The following is a 25213-nucleotide window of genomic DNA, read 5'->3' as shown; positions in this document are numbered from 1 at the left end:
GACTGAATGATTCAGACATCTCCGAAGTTATTTTGACTTTTCCACTTTCCTTTACAGGCTTTTTATGAGTCATTGAATTGAAGGGGAGGTTATTTCTAAATTGGAAGGTGAGGATGAGGGAAGGGGGAGGAAAGTTCCGGAAAATAACTGGGAAAAGACACCTTATTGTTCTAGTTACTGGAGGAATAATTTCTGCTTAGTTTGGTGATATGTAGTTTATTCAAAGTTGACTAAAAATATAAGCTAGAAATTAGACTTTTTTTTTTTTTCCTGGATAACAGTGAAGTTTTAGACTACTTGTAGCTTGCTCTGCAAAGGACAGGGAGGTGAGTAGAAGAGATATGGGACAAAGAGTTGGCTGGAAGAAGAAAGGGGCAAAGCACAAAATTTCTGAAGTCCAGATTCTCAGTCTCACAGGAAGTTCCCAACCATAAGGTAATGCTTGTGAGGGGGTGCCTCCTTGACCTGTCCCAATCCATCTCTGGTTTGTTTCATGGTCCATGGGTTTGTGTATTATAGGTAGAGTTGTGAGAAAGGTATATTTAAATCTGACTTAGAAATTTAAAGAGTAATCAGGCAAACATTTTGTTATTTAGGAGCATGAAAAGTGGGTGGAAATTAAAAAGAAAAGCAAAATCTAAGGATGGATATATTTCTAGGAGCGCAAGAGTTTTTATAGCAACACCAGATTTCTCAAAAATGCGTACTGTGACTTGTACCCAAATGAATAAAAAATGCAATCATTTATTCTCGTGCATTGTGCTAATGTGAGAAAAGAACTGCAATTCATTCAACGGTCCTAATTTAGAATGCTAGGAAAAGACAAGCTTTCAAATATCTGACACACATCTAGTAGGGCTATTTATGAACTGCTGAACATAAAAATCAAATTGGGAGAAGGGGCGGGGAGGGACGGAATTCTCATTTCCAGAGCATCACACGGGTAAACGTGGCCCATTTCGTCCAAACTTGCTCATGGCTGCTTGGTCACTTGGCAGGAGCCAGGGGTGAGTCTGGAGAACTCTCAACATGCCACTTCAGTTTATTAACGACGTTGTAACTGCAACCAAAGTGGGCTGATTTCTGCTAAATAAATGGTTGTGCTTTGCCCTTTAGCATGAAGACTTCTGGAAAGAACTTCAAGGAAATAGGGTGCATTGAGACTTCAAGAAGAGGACATTTTTATCTGTGTAAGTGCTTTTCTCCCAAGGAGTTGGAAAACACTCCTTAAACACAACCTCTGATGTTGGTATTTTGTAAGTACTACCCTCTAAACTATCAGTGATAAACTTCTCCTAATAGGGAGGGAACTGGAGAAAGGGATGAGTTTACAGAATGAACTCTACAACAAAGAGTTAACCCTTCCCCGGTAACCTCGATTGTGAACATCGGCCCCTTCCTTGCTTTTTACTGCGCAACCAAACTGTGCCCAAGTTTGAACCAACCCTGGAGCTACATCCCTTGCCAATTGACTTAACAGACATTTTCGGTAGCCTATCATAACTTCGAACCGCCCTACCATCAACCAATTACAACTAAAGCTTGGTCCAGGACGCTGTGAGTCCGGGAGGGGGCTAATACCGGGTCCAGGAAAAGGGGCGGTGAGGAAGCTATGACAGACGGCTAAGTGAAACCAATCAGAGTAGAGAGCCGCCGCCCCACTATCCAATGGAGAGGTAAGAACTATGAAACGGGGTGGGCCTGTTGTCATGGGGGAGGTGGTGGCGCTTGATGGCTACTGGCGGCCGAGGTAAAGGCAGTGGCGCTGGAGTTGGTTGGGGGCAGCGGCAGGTGAGTGCCGGTAGCGCGGGCCTGAGGTCTGGGGGCCGTCGCGGGGCGGAAACTCCAGCTCGGAGCTCCGGAGGCGGAGGCCGGAGGAAGGGGGCCTGGACTGTGGGCCGGGTCGGGCCGGGGCCAGGGCGGCGGCGGCGGCGGCGGCTGCGGCGAGTTCGCTCCGACTGGGCTGGTGGGAGAATGGCCCGGTTCCCGGCGGCGGAGTTCGCGTTGGCAACATAGGCTGGGGCCAGACCCAAGCGGTTCATGCCGGGAGGTCCCTTGGGACGTCCCGCTGCTTGGGCGCTGACCGGCGACCGGTGTGTGAGCGGTAAGTTCCCTGAGGAGACGGGAGCGGACGGGGTCCCGGAGAGGGGGGATGACCCGGGGTGACCGGCAACAACCTGGTCCGAGGACCGGGTGACTCGGGGATACACACCCAGGACAGCTGGGGTGCGAGGGAAGAGAGCAGAGGAACCCGGGAAACCCAGGAGCGGCCCGAGCGGAGGGAGCTGGGGGGCCGGGAAACTGGGAGTGGCCCGGGTCCGAGGGAGAAGAGACACCGAGGGCGGCCGGGGTCCGGGGTGACAGTGAGCGGCCTGGGTCTGAGCGAGGGACGTCGAGGAAAGGCAGAGAGGGGGTTGGGGACTCTCCTGAGAAAGGCGGCTGTCCGAGGGTGGAGGACTCCGGGGGAGTCTAGGAGAAGCGGGTCTTAGGAGGGTGGGACCTGTGGAGACCTTGAACAGCTGGGGAGGAACAGGAGCTCCCTGCCCCCACCGCTTGTCTGGGATGGGAGACCCAAGACTGGACTGGGAGCTCCTGGGTCTGAGAATCCGCGGGGGACCATGGGACCTGGAGCAGTAGTTCGGATTTGAGACCGGGGTGAGGGGGTCTACCGGGGAGTGGAAGTTCTCTCAGTTGGAGAGTAGTCACGCAAAATGACACAGGGGTGGGCGGGGAGAAATAATTTCCTTGTAGGAAGCGCGAAGTAGATAGGGCGTAGATAGGACGCAGTAGGAGAAAGTTGCTCTGGAAGAGAGTGGTGGTCTTGTGGAAACTGGCCGTAACAGCAGATATGAGAAATTAACAGTGTAGTTATTAGTAGATTCTAAGGACTTCAGACATAGAAGAAACTTCGGCTTCATAATACTAAGGTGGAAGAGAAGAGCATCCTAAAAGCAGGGTTAAGTGACTTGCATTCTAGTGGCTTAGAAAAAAATTTTTGTTTTAGGATGACACCAATGATATTAGAAAATGAGGACATTGACAGGACGGGGAATTTGAAAGGAAAAAGGGGAGGTGAGGAGTAGCTGAAACTAAGGGAGTAGGAAGGACTGGGGACTTGATCAGAAAGAGGGGAGTCATGAAAGGATAGACATACGCTGGCCAAATTTAAAATAAATTCCACCACTTAGCTTGGATCATTTAACCTCTCTGTGCAAGTTTCCTAATCTGTATGATAGTGATAATAATAGAAATGGTCCCTATTTCATAGGGTTGTTTTTTCACATGAGTTAATATTTGTAGAACTTTTAGAATAGTGACTGGCATCGAGTAAGCAGTGGGTACTTACTGACTAGATTATTAAATAGAGGATAAAGACCCGAGTTTTTTTTTTTAATGCTGTGATTCTCAAACTTTAGCTTGCACCAGAATCACCTGGAGGGCTTGGTAAAATACAGACTGCTGGCCAGAGTTTCTGATTCAGTACATCTGGGGTGGGTCCTGAGAATTTGCATTTATCTCAGGTGATGGTCAGAGGATCCCACTTTAAAAGCCACTTACTTCAATGAAAACAGTGATAATGTTTAAACTTCTTAAACTGTCTACCCTGCTAGAGACAAGTAGAGGCAAATTGCAAAAATGATCCAAATATAAGGGATATCCTCTATTAAGCCCTATGTTTCTCAAACTGTGGATTGTGATTTATTAGTAATTTATAAACTCAGTTTAGTGGGTCACCACCAGCATTGAAAATAAAATGAAATAGAACAGAATTGACTAGCATTGCATTTGGTGAAGAAAAATGTTGTTTTGGGAAAATTTTCTTGTGTGTGTACTAGGTCACAATGTAAAATCTGTTTCTTATAGTCAAAAGAGTTTGAAAAACTGTTTTGAGCCATGCAGTGCAGCAAAAGTAGCCCTTCAGTAGGGCTTTCTAGGGACTGAGTTTATTATTTATTTTTATTTTTCTGGTAATGCTGTCTCAGGTGGTCGTACATTCTATTTAATTTCTTTAGCCTCCAATTTGGTTTCTCCTATGTTTGCCTGATCACATACTGCGTTGTGCCTCTTTTTAGATATTGAGAATCTTTGGCATGAGGACTTAAGGAAATTTGAGTCAGAGAAATGAAATTGAGTGGTGTTTCACTTGTGCCCTCTTGTTTACCTTTCTTTTTATACCACGGTATGGTAACCCATTGTCTGTAAAAAACCTAAGTATGCACAGACATATTGGCAGTAAACAACTAACGCTGAAATGGACTGGTTTGAGAACAGTTCATGTATAGAAAATAAGTAAAAACCAAGTAAGACACATTTCAAAGAAGAAAAGCAAAGGAGTGTTTCCTTTTTAAAAGAGAGTGAAAGTAATATAAGGCTTCTCATGGCCTTACACTAATACAAAACATATAAAAGCATTTTTTTTTTAAGTTTATTTTATTTTGAGAGAGAGAGATTGTACCCGTGAGCAGGGGATGGGGAGAGAGAGAATCCCAAGCAGACTCCCTGCTGTCAGTGTGGAGCCCTATGGGACCCTGGGATTGATCATGACCGGAGCTTAACTGAGCCATCCAGGAGCCCCTAATATGAAAGCATTTTTAAGGGAATCAGATATACTTGTGTATTTTAGATTTCTAGGCTTTTGAAGAGAGAAGAAAGTGATAATAATTCACAGTAAAATGCACCTGGGATAGAGGCTTAACTACAAAGCAAATAGTTTATTAAGCAGGAGCCTTTGTTTTGATGATTTTCTCCCTTGAGAATGAACTGGATGTGGTACATGTTGTAAACTTAACTTGTTTGGGGACCTAAATACAATCTACAGTACCTTTTTACAGCTATATTAAGAATATGTGTATTTTCTGTGCTGTTCTTGGTTTCCTTTTTCTTCTGTAAAAACCTAGATGGTTTATATTTAGGAAGAGATGATTATATTAATTTTTGTGGCTACAGGAACAGAGAAAGAAGTATGGAAAACTTAGAGATTCTTGCAGCTCTCTTTAAAATCTTTAATCTAAGGGATTTATGTGGCCCTTTCATTAATGTTTTATGAAATTGTGAAGAAACTCTTGGTGTAGCTTTGCATTAGGATTTTTACATAATTTTTTCTCTCAAAAATAATTATTCTCAGATTTTTATATTTCATTAAAATTTTTATTTTTGTTTGGAAGACTACAAAACATATAATCATTGTACTTTTGAACTGAAAAAAATAAGCAGTCTTTTCACAAAAGAAATTTACTGATTTTTGTAACAAAGGTTCCAAGGATGAAAGCTTTTGAATTCCTTGCATTGCATTAAACGGAGGATCCCTGCCACCACAGTGGTTGTTCTTTAAGTCATTGTGCAGTTGGTGGACACATTTGTATAGATCATTCAATTCTTTGCTAATTGATGGAGGAGTGTAAAACCTTAATAATTGAATGTGGGGGAAAAATATAAAAGTTCACTGTTCGTTAATTGTGAACATTGACCAATTTGATTACTTGCTTTTTAATAAATGGACTTTATTCAGTTGACTTATTATTCATCCATAATCTAATCACACTTACCTATGAATAGCTCTGATTGCTCAACTCATTTTATAGTGAGATTTAGTAATCTGTAGTTGAATGAATGGTGGTTTCTAAGTCCCAAAGAAACTGTGTTCCTGACTACAATTTGGTGAGACTTAATTTCACATATCAAAGAAAATTCAAGTAAATGACTTAGAAAAGAAGTTCAGTTAACACTAGTTAATTAAGTTTATTTTCTATATCAGTAGCATTTTATCCTCTTTTATAAATAGCTTCTGATCTGCTCTCTCTGCTGCTGGCCTTCAACTACCCATATAATAAACCTTGATGGAAATGTTGGTGCCTGAGAATTTAGTAGTGTAAAGGTACAGAAACCTATGTCTGGTTTTCAGTTTGCTGAGAGAATTACTTTTATCAGAAAAGATCCCTTGGGAAAGTTATCACCTTAAAAAAAAAGGTGTTTTTTTTTGTTTGTTTTTTTTTTTTAAGTTTATTATTTTTTTGAGAGAGAGGGAGAGCCAGCGGGGAAGGGCAGAGAGAGAGAGGAAGACAGAATCCCAAGCAGTCTCCACACTGTCAGCCCAGAGCCCAGTGCGTGGCTCTAACTAACACACTGTGAGATGATGACCTGAGCCGAAAACCATGAGTTGGACACTTAACCGACTGAGCCACCCAGGCGCCCCTTGTTTATTTAGTAGAGTACTTGAAAACCTGCATTTTATTTTTAGCTTGCCAAAACATATCTATTATGTTTGATAGATTGTGATTTCCACAGAATGACTCTTGAATTCTGAATTCCAGTTTCTGAATTCTGATACATGTTTCCTTGATAGGGCTAGGGAGAAAGGAAATAATTGTACTCCTTAAATATTAAAAAATAAACTTGCTATCTAATTTTTTTTATCTTGACATGATGATAAATTATTTGCCAAGAAAATTTGTTTCAGTAATATAACCTATTGGGATTTTCATTATTAAAGTTACAAGTACTGTATAAAACCTTAGGATGTTTGTTCAGATCTGAGCCACAGGTTCTGATAAATAGGATGTCCTCATGATACTGCTTATATATTTTTGAGAATATAAAATACACACTTGGAAATCTTAGAGCAAAAGGAGGATTGAAACTAAGGGAGAACGAGGAGAACACTGACATGTGTTTAAGGAGGAGTCTGGAGGATCTGTAGGAAGTATGTCTAGAGTAGTGAGCCCCTCTTGGCAGTTTTCCTAGAGTGACATATGTAAAGGAGGATGAGCCTATTTGCAGCATTCTCCCATGGACATATTTTTTGTACTGTGCAGTTTCCACTGCCTGCTATAACTCTTCCTTTGTTATCTTCCACTCAGGAAAGCAGGTCAGAATGCAAGTGAATAGACTGAGAATTGCTAGTCCTAGAGGATGGGAGCCTGGGCAGTACCATGTGGATTTAGAAGGCTGGACACTTGTCTCTGCTTCTGCAACTCTTGGGAATAGGTCCCTAGCAGTCGTAACTAGGGCAAGTCATACCATTTGTCTTTCTCTGGTGGAGTCTGGGATTAAGCAGTAGGAAGAGACCCCCACCCATCTTAAATGGGCTAACCAAGGAGCTAGTGTGTTAATAATTAATGTTCAGTGACTTCCCCTTCTCTCACCACCAAATCTTTATTTCTCCTCACTTGCTTGTTGATTCCTTACATTCTTCTAATCAGGTTCAAAGTCTTGAGTTCTCTGATTAGATAGCAAAATCTTAATTGTGGTAACTTGTTATACTAAGGTGCATAGAGTTAATTAGGAAAATGATTGTTATCAGATTTTCTTTGAGTTATTTAGGGAGCAAGAGGGAGAAAGCTGTAGAACACTATTTGGCTCCTGAATAAAGGGAAAGTCAGGGAAGCTAGCAACACTGAGAAAAGCAAAATTTGTAACTTACTTAAGATTGACCTTGGCTATCTTTGACCTTAGAGAAGTAAAAGTTAGTGATGCTTTGTCCTGGTCAATCGTGTACAAGTATACCTTCGGTGCTTTTTAGTTGTGTCATGTTGTGCTGCTTTGCATGATTTATGGAGGTTTATTTAAATATATATATATGTTTTTTTTAATAATGATTTTTTTTTTCACGTTTTTTTTTTTTTTCACGTTTTTTTTTTTTTTTTTTTTTGGGACAGACAGAGAGAGACAGAGCATGAACGGGGGAGGGGCAGAGAGAGAGGGAGACACAGAATCGGAAACAGGCTCCAGGCTCCGAGCCATCAGCCCAGAGCCTGACGCGGGGCTCGAACTCACGGACCGCGAGATCGTGACCTGGCTGAAGTCGGACGCTTAACCGACTGTGCCACCCAGGCGCCCCTAAATATTTTTAATGTAACCAACTTTGTTATAAGGAATTTTTGCTCCCAGTATTCTTTAATCAATATAATTTTTTTTTCAAAGAATCTTACAGAACCATAGAATACCCTGATGATGACAGAAGGATATTTGTAACTACTATATTATTAAATTAAAAAAGGCATTGTGTTCTGAGGAAGCATGGTAGAATGGACACAATCCAGGTTTTAGAATTATATGACCATGTTTTTGATTCCTGGCTCTATTATTTACTGATTTGTCATTTTATTGAACCTCCCTTAGCCTCGGTTTTGTCATCCATAAAATGGAGCTTATAATAGCTTCTTTACCAGCCTGATAATGAGAATTAAATGAAAATCATTTTGTTTAGTGCCTTGCCAATAGTGGGCAGTCAACACATGGTGATGTTAATTATTAATAATTATAACAGTACTAAGCCTATTGTTGACTTCTCTGTTTAGAAGGGCTAATATTCCAAATAGTGTGAGTATAAACAATTTGGCAGTTAGGAAAACCAGAATTTACTTAAAATTTTTACATGTACTTTAAACATTTACCATCTTAGTTTGTTTATGTGGTTGGTTTAGTTTGGTAGATTAGACTAAAACATGGGCAAATGAGGCTCATATTTTACTGTGTGGTCATGGGCTCTAGCATATTACCTGATCCTCTTCCAAATATGTATTGTTGTATGAATTTTTGTATGCTTTTGTTAGCAGTGGGAACCCTTAACCCTACTTCAAGAAAAACTATTAAACATTATAGATTGAATGGTTCTAAGTTAGTTTTAAATGCCAGTTAGAAGGAATTAGTTATCCTCCCCTACAGTTAATACAGTCTTCTTTACTATTTAAGTAGCTTCCTTTGTTAAGGATTTGGTCAAAGGTGAAAGAAAAATCTGTATCTGTAGAAAGCTGTTAAAAGCTATATTTCTTTTTTTTTTTTTTTTTTTTTTTTTATTTTTATTTTTGGGACAGAGAGAGACAGAGCATGAACGGGGGAGGGGCAGAGAGAGGGAGACACAGAATCGGAAGCAGGCTCCAGGCTCCGAGCCATCAGCCCAGAGCCCGACGCGGGGCTCGAACTCACAGACCGCGAGATCGTGACCTGGCTGAAGTCAGACGCTTAACCGACTGCGCCACCCAGGCGCCCCTAAAAGCTATATTTCTTAAATTACCTCTGATGAAAGCAGGTGTGTAATTTCTATAACATTCATGATGTAATGGACTTTGCCTTAAGTTTAATTAGTGCACATAATTTTTTTAAATTTTATTAAAAATTTTTTTAATGTTTATTCATTTTTGAGAGACGGAATATGAGTGGGGGAGAGGCAGAGAGAGAGGGAGACACAGAATCTGAAACAGGCTCCAAGATCTGAGCTGTCAGCACAGAGCCCTATGCGGAGCTCAGACTCACTAACGGTGAGATCATGACCTGAGCCGAAGTCAGACGCTTAACCAACTGAGCCACCCAGGCACTCCAGTTGTCTTATTTTTAGTCCCATCTGTGGAATAACTTGAATCTTTCTTTTAATTCAACTATATTTTTTGCCTTTAAGTCACAGTAAATTCTTAATTACTTCCACCCACATTGGCAGTGTGATAACTAATCCCTAAATTCTTTTGGGTTATGAAGTATAGCTATGGAACCTATTAGACACATTTTTCATTAGACTTGACTTGTATTTTATTGAAGCTAATATTTAAGTATTGGGTCTCCCTGGCATTGAATATCATTATTAGCAGTTCTCAATTTGTTACCTGCAACTCTTTGAGTTGGAGTGGATGTTTTCTACAGTTAATCCATTTTCTCATCAAATATTATCATAGACAAAAGTAATAAGTTCTAAAAATATATGTATAGCTAAAACATATATATATATTTAGAACTTATTACTTTCATACATATATACATATTACATGTATTATACATTTATACATAGACATCATATGTATAAATGTTGAGATGAACTAAATTTTTTATTTTGAAGGCTAGACTGAATTCATAGTAGTTTTGGTTGACTATTTGCTCTGTCGGTGGATGTTGAATATATTCAGCTATTATCATATAGAGATCAGTTACTATTTTAACTTTTAACAGGTTCATCCTTAAAAGCTCTCAGCCTACTTTTTCTACCTTTTACTTACCCAAATGTGCCATTTGAGAAACCCTAGTATACTTCTGTTACCCCTAACATGGCAAATACATTCTTTTTTTTGTCTTTTTTTTTTTTTTGGACAGATATATTCAGACATAATCGACTACAAGGAAATTGCACATGTTTATACAGTTTGATGAGTTTTTACCTATTTATCCACCACAATCAAGATAAGGAACATTTGGGGCGCCTGGGTGGCTCAGTCAGTTAAGTGTCTGACGTTTGGGTTCTGCTCAGGTCATGATCTCATGGTTCGTGCGTTTGAGCCCTGCATTGGGCTCTGTGCTGAGTGTGGAGCCTGCTTGGGATTCTCTCTCTCTTTTTCTGCCCCTTCCCTGCTTGTGTGTGCACACTCTCTCTCTCTCAAAATAAGTTAAAAAAAAAAAAAAGATAAGGACAATACTTAACCACTCTAAAAGTTTCCTTGTGCCTCTTTGTAATCTATCTCTCCTTTTCTACCCACAGAGGTAACCACTAATCTGCTGTCATCATAGATTAGCTTTCATTTTCTAGAATTTTATGCAAAGAGAATTGTATGGTGTGTGCTTTTTTGATAGGTCTGGCTTCTTTCACTCTACCTAATTTATTTGAGATTTATCCATGTTATTTTGTGCATCAAGAATTTATTCCTTTTTATTGCTGAGTAGTATTCCAATATATGGTTATATCACAGTTTAAAAAATCTATTCTCTTGTGATATTGAATTGTTTCCAGTTTTGTCTTCAAATAATGCTGCTGTGAACATTCCTGTATAAGTTTTTGTATGAACGTGTGTTTTCATTTTTCTTTGATAATATATCTAGTAGTAGAATTGCTGGGTTATATGGTAACTCAGTTTTCTAAAGTAGCTGTACCATTTTATATTTTTGCTGGCAGTGGGAAATGAATATTTCAGTTTCTTCATATCCTCACCAACACTTTTTTTACTTCTGTTTTTTATTATAGCCATCCTAGTAGATGTGAAGTGATAACTCACTGTGGTATTGTTTTCGATTTCCCTGATGGCTAATGATGAGAATTTTTTCATGGGTTTATTAGATATTTGTTTATCTATGGAGAAATGTTTTTTAGGATCCCTTGACCATTTAAAAAATGGGGTTATTTGCCTTTTATTATTGAGTTTGAGTTGTAAAAAAATATACATTCTGGGTATAAGTCCTTATTAGATACGTGATTTGCAGATCTTTTCTTTTTTGGGGGGAAGGTTGTTGTTGTTTTGTAACCTCTACACCCAACGTGGGGCTCTGACTCATGACCCCGAGATGAAGAGTTGCATGCCCTTCTGACTGAGCCAGCCAGGCACTCCTGTTACAAAAGTTTAATAAAATATTCTGTCTTGTTATTCATTCTTCCAAGTAGTAGTTTGTTGGCCTTTTGGTCTGCTGTGGCAGTTGGGGTCATGGTGCTGAGGGAAGCAGTTTAGAGTTGCAAGAATGGGTTATAAATGAACCCACTGATTTAAATATATGGTTGTATGATTTCATTGTTTTGCTACTTTATTTTTTTTAATGTTTATTTATTTTTGAGAGACAAAGAAGAGGACATGAGCAGGGGAGAGGCAGAGAGAGAGGGAGACACAGAACCTGAAGCAGGCTCCAGGCTCTGACCTGTCAGCACAGACCCTGACATGGGGCCCGAACTCACGAACCACAAGACCATGACCTGATTCAAGTCGGACACTCAACCGACTGAGCCATCCAGTCGCCCCCATCCTTATGTTACTTTATACTTGAACATTAAATGAAGTTCAGGTATCATTTTTCTGCTTACAGGGCAACCTTGTGTCTGTAGTTCTAGGCAAGCTTCCCTGCTGGACTTTTAATGGAAATTAGGGTCACATTTTTTAAACATGTTACTTAAAGGAACAATAGTTTCTATTATACCCCTTCTTTTTTCCCTGACTCTCTCCCTGCCTTTCCCCTCTTTGACTCACCTACCCTAGTATCTTTTTATCTAAAGAAGACACTTCTTTTGGATTAAACATATAGCCTTTTTCTGAGGGATGATCAAATACTAAGGCCTTATTCTTTATGGAAATTCAAGGAAATGTTCTATAGTGATGTTTAAAAACATAGAGAAAAATTATAAGGATTTTAATTAGCCGAGGTAAATTCACAATCAAGAATTAACATCATTAATATCAAAGTTTTTTTTAATATCAAAGTTTTCTGTGTAATCCTAGTTGAAAGTGAGAAATAACATGCTATTTTCCTTTTCATTTAAAGTATAGTAAAAATATAGTTCTTTTACAACTTGTGCGATTTACTTATAGCCTTTTGAGATACACTGATTCTTTTTTTTTGAGAGAGAGAGCGAGCAGGGAGAGGGGAGAGAGTGAGGAAAAGAGAATCCCAACCAGGCTCCGTACTGTCAGCACACAGCCCAATGCAGGGGCTCAAACCCAGGAACCTCCAGACACTGACCTGAGCCGAAATCAAGAGTCGGACGCTTAGCCGACCAACCCACCCAGGTTCCCTGAGATAAACCGATTCTTTGTTTTAAGAACATTTAACTCTAAATTGAGCTCTTTTTTTCTGTGTTTTAATATGCATTAATTGTTTTCTTTTTGGAGATCTTAAAAGCAAAGTATAGTATACATCTTTTACATGGTATTTGAATTTTATGTGTTTCCTCTCTGTAGAGTTCTGAGGGCAGTACTTTGCCAAGTAAGAACTAATGTCCTGGGAAATTAGGTTGCTGGCTTGACTTCTTACTGTGCTTTTCTCATCTTTTTCATTGCTTTGTAAAAGAGCTGGGCTTACTTCTGTGGAAAATAACTAAATCACCTAATTATTTTCCTTAGCTCAAATTAAACATGATTGGTATACATTTGCATCATATTGAATTCTGTAACTTTTTCTTGTTATAGACTTGTTTAACATACCTTGAAGGTCTTTGACTTCATTTGATAAGTTGGCTATTTGTATAGCCAAGTAATACTAATGGTGTGTTCCTTCAATGAATGTTCTTATTCTTTAGGTCTTTTCCCCCACCTCTAGTGGACCTAATCAGTGTAGGATATCACTTGTGCAAGAAAGCCCAGATACTTGTGAAATATAATCAAAGTCTCTATGATATTGACCCTTCATTATTTTTTTAAATATTAACATTTATTATCTCTGTGTTTACCTTATGCAAGTTTTTACTATATACATAATTTTGGAACTTGCTTATTCTATTCTACTCTATATACAGAGAGAGTGTGTGCTTGAGTGGGGGTAAGGGGCAGAGGGAGGGAGGGAGGGAGGGAGGGAGGGAGGGAGAGAGAGAGAGAGAGAGAGAAAATCTTATGCAAGCTCTACACTCATCACAGAGCCCTATACAGGGCTTGATCCCATGACCTAAGGCAGAAATCAAGAGTCAAATGCTCAACGCACTGAGCCATCCAGGAGCCCTTGGAACCTGCTTTTTTTTAACATGCATTTTAATATCATTACAATTATTTGAAAACAGTTTCAAACTGCTGAAGAAAATTCTATTAAAGGATATATCATCATTTATACGAGTTTCCATAGTTTTCACATTCAGATTGCTTATTGCCAATTATTATAAACAAATCTGGGGCACCTGGTGGCTCAGTCAGTTAGGTGTCTGACTTTGGCTCAGGTCATGATCTCATGGCACATGAGTTCGAGCCCTGTGTTGGGCTCTGTGCTGACAGCTTAGAGCCTGGAGCCTCCTTCAGATTCTGTGTCTCTCTCTCTCTTTCTGCATCCCACCCCCACTCACGCTCCATGTCTCTCTCTCTCTCTCTCTCAAAAATAAACATTAAAAAAAATTATAAACAAATCTTCATTTATATTGCTAAACATATAATCTTTATCCACATTTCTATATTGTTAAGATAGATTCCCATAAGTAGAATTATCAAGTTCAGGTTTACATTTCTAAGGGTTCTCAAGAGAGCAAAACATTGCATAATTTCTTTCTAGAAAGGTTGTACAAATTTACATTCCCATTAGCAATGTATGAGCTTGAGATATATATCTTTGCCAGCAGTGTTATCATTTAAAAATATTTGCTAATTTGATAGGGAGAAAAGAGTAACTAGTCTCTGAAATTCATATTTTATCACTAGTGGAATATTTTAAATATGATCATTAACCTTTAAGTATTTCCTTCAAGTGAAGTTATGTTTCTGTTCTTTGTCTTTTTTTTTCTCCTTTTGAGTGATCTCTAATTTTTTTTTAATATTTATTTATTTTTGAGAGAGAGAAAGTACGTGTGCACTCATGAGCTGGGGAGGGGCAAAGAGAGAGGGAGAGATTGAATCCCAAGCAGGCTCTGTGCTGTCAGCACAGAGCCTGATGTGGGGCTCGAACCTGTGAACCATGAGATTGTGACCTGAGCCAAAATCAAGAGTTGGATGCTTAGCCAAGTGAGCCACCCAGGCCCCCCACATGGTCTCTAATTTTTATGTGGAATGTAGGGATGGATAATATTCAAAGTTGTGATTTAACTTATGTAAATGATCAGCAAAAGTGGTTTAATGTCCTTTTCAATTTTGTTTTGCCCTCCTTCCTTGCAACTGCTTTCTGATTTTGTCTGTTCTTGAATTTCATATAAATGGAATAATACTATGTATATTCTTTTTATCTGGCTTCTTTTGCTTAACATACTTTTGATATTAATTTTGTTTTATATTTTTTTATTAAGGAAATGGAAAGTTACAGCAATAGTATTTAAAATGCCTTTTAAATACAATGCCATTTAAGCAATGGCTAAACCATGGTTTGAGTATTCAGTTTATCTCAAGTACAAGTTGTATCTCCCTAAGACACTGTTTCCATCAAAGTAGCCATTTTAAGCCAGCCATCTTTTTATACATGGATAATTTCTGGAGGGAGCATTTAGGATGAACATGCACCAAGAATGCATAAGAAAAGAAAATATATGTATACATACCTTTAAGAGTATCACTTAATAAAAGTAGTATCACTTAATAAGACCCTGGGGTTTATTTGGCTCTTAAAAGCACCAAGTTAAAAATTTTCAAAAGTTTATATTATGGCACAAAACCTCAAGTGAGTTACTAAACAAAAAATAAGATTATTTTCAGAATAAAAATTATTTTCAACTAGGGATAAAAATGCATTTTAAAATGAGACAGAATTTGAAGAAAATAAGACATCCTCATTGAATAATAAATTCATATCATTATTTTAAACAACAGATAATTTCCTAGGTCGTACAGTATTCCATTTTATGAATATCACACTTTGTTTTTCCATTCTTCTGTTGATAGACATTTGCGTTATTTCCAGTTCTGCCTGCTTTGAATAAGGCTGCTATAAACATTCTTGTACACATCTTTTTGGGAACATATGTTTCATTTCTCTTGGTTGAATACTTAAGAGGGGAATTGTTAGGTCACAGGGTACATGTATGTTTATAAGAAATTGTTGGGGGTGCCTGAGTGGCTTAGTTGGTTAAGTGCGTGACTTGGTTTTGACTTGGTTTCGGCTCCAGGTCATGATCTCACGGTTTGTAAAGTTGAGCCCCACTTCAGGCTCTGCGCCGAGAGCGCGGAACCTTTTGGGATCTTCTCTCTCCCTCTTTCTGCCCCTCCCCTGCTTGCTTGCTCGCTCGCGCACGCTCTCTCTCTCTCTCTCTCTCTCTCTCTCTCAAAATAAATAAACTTAACCATTTGGCAAATTCTTTTTTTTTTTTTTTTTTTTTTTAATCTACTAGCAGTGTATGAATCCAGTTGCTGCCAATCTTTGCCACCACTTGGGTTGTTAATTTCTTTGATTTTTTTAGCCATTCTCGTGGGTACAAAGTGATGTGTTAGAATGGTTTTAATTTGCATTTTCCAGATGAATAAAGATGTTGAACTCTTTTTTTTTTTTTTAAATCTTTACAAAGCAAATTTGCAGATTAATATCAAATATCTTAATAAAAAGTTCAGGATGTTTTATTACTACATATGGATCTAGACTTATTAATCTGATTTGTAAGATCAGAGCTTAATTTGTAATTAAAAGTAAAATGAAGGGGTGCCTGGGTGGCTCAGTCAGTTGAGCGTCTGACTTTGGCTCAGGTCAAGATCTCATGGTTTGTGGGTTTGAGCCCTGCATCAGGCTCTGTGTCGACAGACAGCTCAGAGCCTGGAGCCTGCTTTGGATTCATGTCTCCCTCTCTTTCTGCCCTCCCCCGCTCACACTCTTTCTGTGTCTCTGTCTCTCAAAAATAAATAAACATTAAAAAAAAATTTTTTTTAAAGTAAAATGAGAAGGATTTATTTCAAGTGTATGATTTTTCACAAGTTGTATATTGTAGTGATAATTCATACAGATTTATTGGAGTTAAGAAAAAATTGGCTGTTTATTATTTGTGAGAATTTTGTTTGATAGTAAATGATTCAAAAGGAAGACTTGAGGCTGTGTTTTGTAGAGCTTATTTTGAATTTAGTACATTGAATCGCTGATTCAGGAACATTAAAATTGCATAATCTGGCAAGGAAACTAGTCTGTATTTGAGCCACATGTGAGAACTGATATCTAGTAATGGGATCAGGTAGTAATAATACTAGCAGCAGCTAATGCTGTATTCTAGGCATTGTTCTAAGTGCTCTACATGCACTAATTTAATTCTTGCAATAACTCCTATGAGGTAGGTGTTATTATCCTGTTTTCTTGTTGAGGAATCTGAGGCACAGAGGTTACACAATTTGCCCAAAATCAGAGCAAATGGTAGACTCAGACATAGATAATCTGGCTCCAGAGGTCATATTCTTACCCTTCAGTGCTTAAGTGATTAAATGCAGTCAATTTTTAGTTTTTTATAGAGCACTATCCTTGTGTGGCAGTGGTGGTCATTGTTTAAATTGGGATTTCTTTTCTTTTTTATGTTTATTTATTTATTTTCAGAGAGAGAGAATCCCAAGCAAGGATTCTCAGCGCGGAGCCCCACACGGGGCTTGATGTCACAAACCATGAGATCATGACCTGAGCCGAAAAACCAAGAGTCAGACGCTTAAGTGACTGAGCCACCCAGGCGCCCCAAATTGGGATTTCAAAGTTTGCAAATAGGTTCTCTGCAAGTCTCTCTCACTTCACTCTTAATACTCCTGTCATATATCCCAGGGTGGGGGTGATTTATGGAAGGAAAGTTTTATCTGAATTAACAGATGGTGAACAACTCTAGTAACCTGAGATTGAGTGCTTTCCTAGAGAAGATGTCATTTCTGTTTGTACCTTAATTGAGCCTTGGAATTGGAGCAACTACTTTCAGACAGTCTTGAGCAGTGTTTGTTTAACTGGTCTTTGTAAAAATCTCTAAATGTAAATGTTTACCATCCTCTGGAAACAAACTGAGTGAGATATGAGGTTGATGGAATTTGTGACTGAAAAATATTGGGCCTAATAACAGCACTCCCTAAACACTTGATATTTATAGATATTTATAACGTGCTGACCCAAGAATCAGTTTTTAAAGCTCTTTTCTTCCTGGGGCGCCTGGGTGGCTCAATTGGTTAAGTGTCCGACTTCAGCTGAGGTTATGATCTCATGGTTTCACAAGTTCAAGCCCTGTGTCTGGCTCTCTGCTGACAGCTCAAAGCCTGGAGACTGTTTCAGATTCTGTGTCTCCTACTCTTTCTACCCCTCCCCCACTCTCACTCTCTGTCTCTCCAAAAAATAAAAACATTAACAAAATTGAAGTTATTTTCTTCCTGAATCTCTCGCATGTTGGATTTAGATTAAGATTAATCTTTTAGAGTAGGGCTAGGTTTTTTTTAAAGTTTATTTTATTTATTTATTTTGAGGGGGTAGGGAGGGCAGAGACAGAGGGAAAGGATCCCAAGCAGGCCCTGCATTGCCAGCACAGAGCCCGATGTGGGCCTTGAACCCACAAACCGTGAGATCATGACATGAGCCGAAATCAAGACTTGGATGCTTAACTGACTGAACCACCCAGGCACCCCCTAGATTTTTTTTTTTAAGATTTTATTTTTAAGTAAGTAATCTCTATACCGAATGTGGGACTTGAACTCATAACTCCAAGAGCAAGAGTTGCACACTCCAGTGACTGAGCCAGCCATGTGCCCTGTAGATTTTTGAATTTCTTTGAAAGAAGGTTAAGGAAGGAAATGAAAGTATGTATTGGCTTTTTATGTTGCCACACCTTTTGTATCTTTCTCCACTTCTGATTTGACGTTGTTGATATCATGGGTAACTTAAAGAAATTGGGGTAGATGGGAAGCATTTTGTGTGTATTGAATGAAAGGATGTAAACTCTTCAATAAAGAAATCATGAGATAGGGGTTTAATTCCTGTGTGGCCACGCTATGATTTGCCTAAATGTTTTAATCTCTCTGGGTCTTTGTTTTTTCTTTTATGAAGTGATGGTATTGGATTTAATGATCTTTAAAGTTTTTTTTAATGCTGAAGTATTCAAATTATTCTGAAATTATAATGAATAATATATGAATATAATTAAGTTTTTTAAACAGAAAATAAGTGCCAATGCTGTTTATAGAGTAGCAACCATTTGTCACCAATCTTCATTAAGGATTGTAAGTCATATATCATATTTCTATTTACACGTGGGCCTTTTTTATGCTCTGTTTGCCTATCTCAGAGCTGGTATTATACTGTCTTTATTTACTGTAGCTTTGTAATAAATTTAGGTGTCTGGTATGGTGAGTCAGCCTCATACTCCCATGTTGTTCTTCTTTAAAATTATCTTGATTATTCTTCTAAATCTCTCTTAACCTTTAAAATTCTATGATTTTTGTGTATACTGTTTAGACTCCCTGGGTATTTTATCAGTAATCTGTACATTCCTATTGAATGAATATAGTGAACAACAGCCAGTTACTATCTAAAGGCTTATAAACAACAGTGTTACAACTTAATATCAGTAAATTATGACTTTTGAGAATATTGCTAAAAAACTTGCCTTTTTCTTTCAAACGTTTTTAATTAAATTATTCTCAAATTTGGGCTGGGTGTAATATTAAGTATCTTGAGTGGGTGTAATATTAAATATCTTGAGTGGGTGTGATATTAAATATCTTGAGTGGTCATACTCCCCTACCCCCTGCCTGCCACCTCTTTCCATATTCCTTTTGGATTAAAGTTTTGGAAGGAGTAAGATTTTTGAAAAATTGTTATTTAAAGTCTTTTGTTTTTAATTTTTTAAGTGTTTTTATTTTTGAGAGCGAGAGACAGCACATGAGTGGGGGAGGGGCAGAGAGAGAGAGGGAGACACAGAATCCAAAGCAGGTTCCAGTCTCTGAGCTGTCAGCTCAGAACCCAGTGTGGAGCTTGAACTCGTGAACCATGAGATCATGACCTGAGCTGAAGTCAGTCACTTAACTGACTGAGCCACCCAGGTGCCCCCAAAAATTGCTTAGACAGTTTAAAACCACCTTAAAAGTCATGTTAGGGGCGCCTGGGTGGCTCTGTCGGTTAAGTGGCCGACTTCAGCTCAGGTCACGATCTCACGGTCCGTGAGTTTGAGCCCCGCGTCGGGCTCTGTGCTGACAGCTCAGAGCCTGGAGCCTGCTTCCGATTCTGTGTCTCCCTCTCTCTCTGTTCCTCCCCTGTTCATGCTCTGTCTCTCTCTGTCTCAAAAATAAATAAACGTTAAAAAAAAGAAAAAAGTCATGTTAAATTCCATGTGAAATTGATGAAACATTCTTTCAATGAGCATGATCATTTTTACTTTAAAACTAGTTGTGTATATGAGCTCCATCATTTGAAATTTAGATCTGGAAAGGACCTTAGTTTTCATTTACTTGAAAATACTTTATATTGGGGCACCTGGGTGGCTCGGTAGGTTGAGTGTAGGACTTTGGCTCAGGTCACCATCTCATGATTCCTGAGTTCGAGCCTTGCATCCAGCTTACTGCTGTCAGCACGGAGCCCACTTAGGATCCTCTGTCCCCCTTTTGTGGCACTCGCCCCCACTTGTGCTCTGTCCCTCAAAAATAAATAAACCTTGGGGCATCTGGGTGGCTCATTCGGTTAAGTATCCAATTCTTAGTTTTGGCTCAGGTGATGATCTCATGGTTTATGAGTTTGAGCCCTGCATCAGGCTCTCTGCTGTCAGTGTGGAGCCTGCTTTGGATCCTGTCTCCCTCTCACTCTGCCCTCCCCTGCTCACTCTCTCTCCCTCTCTCTCGAAAATAAATAAGCATTAAAAAAAAAAAATAAACCTTTAAAAAGAAAAGAAAATACCTTATATTTTCGTTTTATAGTGGTTGAGGTTGAATTCTGTAGCACACTCACTGAAAATTTTCTGTTCCCTAACTAACATCATTGAATATTTCATTGGGATTCTACAGTTTCTCTATGCTGTAGCTGTTTTGATCTTTTTAGCCTCCTCTTCCTGTGTGTCCTTCACTTTTTGCCCTTTTTGTCTTTTTATTAAGGCTGTTTGCTCTGCTTCGAATGAATGCTTTTTTTCCTGTTATCCTTCTAAGCCATAATAGAACCGTCTTCTTATGTGAGGGCTTTCTTATTCATCACTTTTTCTACATTTTATCTCTTTTTCTTTTGATCCCATACCACTTTGTAGCAAAATTATATGGCATAGTATCTGCTTTGCATTTACTTATTTATTTATTTTTCTGCTTTGCATTTATAGTTAAATATACATTTTTCTCCTTAAGTAGATAAATGTACATACTGGGAACAGGATCTTTGTCACTTTGACTTATTCTTTGTCACTCCCACAGTTGCCTATCATAGTTCTTTGCATGTAGTGGATCCTCAGTGGTGTTGGACTTGAGTTAACTTAGTCACCTCTGCCCCCATGAAACGTATAATGTAGTGGAAGGGGATATACAATAAGAAGATAAATAAGTACACAGGAAAATTGCCATTTTAGAATATGCAATGAAAATAATAGTATGCTGTGATGGGAGAATAAAGGGGGAACTAGTTTTGATCTTGTTGGAGAAGGCCACACTTAGGGTTGACATTTGAATTGCTATGAAGAATTAAAAGGAGCCATCATGCACAGAGCTAGAGGTATTCTGTGCATGTGAGAAGACTAAAGTGGGAAAGAGCTTGAATTTTTGAGGAACTGAAGTAAGGCTGGAACCTCCTGAGTGTGAGGAAAAGTAGCTTTTAAGATGTGGTTAGATAGGTATAAAGAGGTCAGATCATGAAGTGCCTTGTAGGTTGCTGTAGAGGATTTGGATTTTGTTCTAAAGGTAATGGGATACTATTGAAGGACGGTAAGCAGAGGATAAGATAAATATGATCTACATTTTGAAAACATAAATGGCTATTACCTGGTAATTGGATTGTAGGGAAGCAAAAAAGAAAGCAGAAAGAGCAATTTAGGAGGGTGTTGGAAGTAGAGACAGAAGTGGATGGATTCAAGATACATTTTAGCTGTAGAGTTTTCAAGACTTACTGATGGATTAGATGTGAAGGAGAAAAAGAAATCAAAGGAATAAAAGCTTATTCCCAAATTTCTGGCTTGGCGTTTATTGAGATATAGGTGGAGTGGGAAAACATTTAAAAAAATCTTTTTTAATGTTTATTATTTATTTATATTAGAGAGACAGAGTGCAAGCAGGGGAGGGACAGAGAGATGGAGACAGAATCTGAAGCAGGCTCCAGGCTCCAAGCTGTCAGTACAGAGCCTGATGCAGGGCTTGAACCCACGAGCAGTGAGATCATGACCTGAGCCAGAGTTGGATGCTTAACTGACTGAGCCACCCAGGCACCCCGAACATTTTTTTTTTTTTAATTTTTTTTAATGTTTACCCATCCCTGACAGAGAGACAGAGCATGAGCAGGGGAGGGGCAGAGAGAGAGGGAGACACAGAATCTGAAACAGTCTTCAGGCTCTGAGCTGTCAGCACAGAGCCCGACGTGGGGCTCGAACTCACACTCACAGACTGCGAGATCATGACCTGAGCTGAAGTCGGACGCTCAACCGACTGAGCCACCCAGGCGCCCCCCGAACATTTTTTTAAGAGGATGAGAATGATTGTTTTGGATCTGTGAATTTCCAAGTGACATCTGAAATGATAATGTTGGGATATGGGCGGCTGGAGCTTAAGGAAAGGTGCTGTTGGGAATTGTCATTATATAGATGGGATTGAGAGGCATGAGGAAAAGGTAAGATCAGCTGTCTGGTAATGAGCTCAGAGCAACTGATGATGCCATCTGATGGCAGGGGGAGGAGGGAGTTTATATGCCATCTGATGAAGGGGGAGGAGGGAGTTTATATGGGGAAAAACTAGGATTTGTCATGTCGTGGAAGCCAAGAGAGGAGAGAGGAACCGTGCCAATTTGATATATCAAAATGGAAATTATTGACAATCTTGTGTTGGTCATCTCTGTATGTCTCTCCAGATCTGTTTTTGCCCTTTTCTTCTCTGCTTTGTGCTTCAGAAGGCTGACCTCCATGGTTTATATCATCTAGGCTTCTTTGCCTTCTAGCTTCATGTTGTGTTCCGCCAGTGGAGGTACAATTGACAGGAGATTGGACAGTGGAAGGAAAAAGAGATTAGGGTTTTTATTCCTTTTCCTCTTCCCTATGTGGCTGCAGTTTAGGCAAAAACTGCATACCTCCACCTGTGGCTGCTTAGCTGCAAAGTACCTTTTCCACTGCCATAGCCTTTTCTGGTTCCAGTAACTTAAGGTTACAGAGAGGTGAGAACTTGTACCCCTGTACCTTCTAGGTGTTTAGAGAAGGTAATAGCTTCTTAATTGCTCTCTAAATAGTCTGTCCATTAAGCTGTCTTCATTTATTCCTTTAAGTTAAGGAATAACTTAAGTATCCCTTAAGTAAAGGAATAATATTCCTTTAAGTTAAGGAACTGTTCTTAAACAGTTAATTCCTTAACTGTTTAAGAGGCAGTTTCAATGAACTTGTGAAGGTAGATCAGTTTGGAGCAGGTTGAATAGTGAATGAAAGGTTAGGAATTAGAGGCTGTGAGAGCTGATACTTTTCTGAGAAATGTGACTATAAATGTCAACTGAGGAATGGGGGAGGAGGTGGGGCATAGCTGTATAGGGAATGATGGGGTACTCGTAAAAAAAACCCTGTAACTATGGGAGGTAATGGTACATGTTTACATGGTAATGAGAATGATCTTGTAGAGGAGGAACAATTGATGATACCAGAGTGAATTATGAAAGGAAGGAAATCTTTAAGTGAAAGATACTACAAAGAGCAAACTTAAGTGGCCATTTAATAGTAACCAGAGATGCTTACTCATTTTAAAGTAGGGGAAAAGAAGATGACTGGTTCAGTTTGGGGGGGGGGTATGTTATCGATTTGGTTGTGGAAAAATAGGGAGCTTTCATCTGATGGCTTCTATTTTCTTTTTAAAAAAAAATTTTTTTTTTTAACGTTTATTTATTTTTGAGACAGAGAGAGACAGAGCATGAACGGGGGAGGGTCACAGAGAGAAGGAGACACAGAATCTGAAACAGGCTCCAGGCTCTGAGCTGTCAGCACAGAGCCCGATGCGGGGCTCGAACCCACGGACCGTGAGATCGTGACCTGAGCCGAAGTCGGACGCTTAACCGACTGAGCCACCCAGGCGCCCCTGATGGCTTCTATTTTCTTAATAAAAGTATTGTAAACTAAGGAGCAGGAGAAATGGAGAGGAGGGGTGAAATGTTTAAGGATTGAGGACAAGTTATAAAACAGCCACTACAGAGAGCTTTTAGAGTAATATTGCTGTGGTTGAAGTTGTTAATTGTGAATTTAGGACAGTAATCAGTCTGAGTGGATATGTGATTTTTGTCACTATTTGGCTGCTCTGTTGTGGTCATAGAGAAGGTTAACAGGAGTTTTGGTAGGAGAGTGTGAAGGAGACGTGGGAAACAAATTGGGTGCAAGCAGTAATTGAACTGTGAAATCTGTATTGGATAAAAAAGACAAGTGAAACCAGGAGAATGATAGGGAGAAAGTGGAAGTGGAGGGTTTCATAAGTAGGTGGTCTCATTAAAACCAACATTTACTTTGGGGCACCTGGGTGGCTCAGTTGGTTGAGCATCTTTTTTTTTTTTAAGTTTATTTATTCATCTAGAGAGAGAGCACAAATGGGGGAGGAGCAGAGAGAGAGGAAGAGAAAGAAAGAAAGAACAAATTGCAAGCAGGCCCCGAGCTCTTGCTGCAGAGCCCGATGTGGGACTTGAACTCACAAACGATGAGATCACAACCTGAGTATGATTTCAAACATGACATTTTAAAGCCTATTAAAAAATATCTATTTGATAAATGTGAATATTTATCAAATCAACATTCTTTGTTAACTGCTTTCTACACATATATAGCACATAGGAAAATTTCCTCTGATAAATATCTGGATCTATGTGGGATCTTTCTATGAAATTTGTAACATAAGATATAAATTCATTTTTCCTTAAAACCATTAAAAAGCTCTTATTCAGGGGTACCTGGGTGGTTCGGTGTCTGACTCTTGATTTTGGCTTAGGTCACAGCCTCAATAGTTTGTGAGTTCAAGCCCCATGTCGGGCTCTGTGCTGGTCTCGTGGAGCCTACCTGGAATTCTCTCTCTCTCCTCTCTCTGCCCTTCCCCAACTTGTGCTCCCTTGTGTGTGTTCTCTCTCTCTCTCTCTCTCTTTTTCTCTTTCTCTCTTTCTCTCTCTCTCTCAAAATAAAAGCTTAAAAAAAAAAAAAACAAAACCCAGAAACCTCTTATTCATTGCTGGTACAGTCTTTTTGAAAACAGTTTGGCAGGTACTCATATACAGTTAAACACATATATACTGTAGTGATCTAGTAGTTCCACTCCTAGGACTCAAGTGAAAGGAAAACTTACAGTCAAGCAAAACCTCTGTGCTAATACCCCAAACTGGAAACATTCAAATGTACTTCAACTGTGAATTGATCAACTCTGGTACCTCTGTACAGTGGAATACTATGTGGTAGTGCATACAGCAGCATAGGTGGATATCGAATGCATCATGCTGAGTGAAAGAAGCCAGACATAAAAGGCCACATACTGTATGATTCTATTTTAAGATATTTTGGAATTAGTGAAGCTAAAGGGACAGAAAACTGTGGTTGCCAGGGAGTGGGGGGCATGCGGGAATTTTTTTGGGAAGTATTCTACATTGCCTGTATCTGTTCTGTATCTTGATTGTGGTGATGGTTATATGACTGTATGTAGTTTTCAAATTCAGAAGTATACACTTGAAAGTGAATTTCGGGGGGCGCCTGGGTGGCTCAGTCGGTTAAGTCTCCGACTTCGGCTCAGGTCATGATCTCACATTT

At 39.1% G+C, this 25213-nt stretch overlaps 1 protein-coding gene across 11 annotated transcripts in view; it reads left to right on the top strand.

Moving 5' to 3' along the window:
* The first annotated feature begins 1690 nt into the window (after window positions 1-1690).
* The window catches only part of NUMB (NUMB endocytic adaptor protein), a 203836-nt gene continuing 180313 nt past the window's right edge, over window positions 1691-25213 (top strand). For 6 of the 11 annotated variants that reach the window (XM_060617334.2, XM_060617339.2, XM_060617333.2 and 3 more), the window contains exon 1: window positions 1691-1791. In XM_060617334.2, coding sequence (XP_060473317.1) covers window positions 1732-1791 — 60 coding nt within the window. In that variant the 5' untranslated portion in view covers window positions 1691-1731. Of the gene's footprint in view, window positions 1792-1823; window positions 2105-25213 lie in introns of those variants that run through there. The other 5 variants (XM_078448045.1, XM_078448042.1, XM_060617337.3 and 2 more) reach the window with 3 other exon arrangements.

The sequence above is a fragment of the Panthera onca genome, chromosome B3 (assembly GCF_046562875.1).
Source record: "Panthera onca isolate mPanOnc1 chromosome B3, mPanOnc1 haplotype 2, whole genome shotgun sequence".
NCBI lineage: Eukaryota > Metazoa > Chordata > Mammalia > Carnivora > Felidae > Panthera > Panthera onca.
The sequence above is the reverse complement of the archived record's forward strand: the minus strand, read 5'-3'. Positions and strand labels throughout refer to the sequence as shown.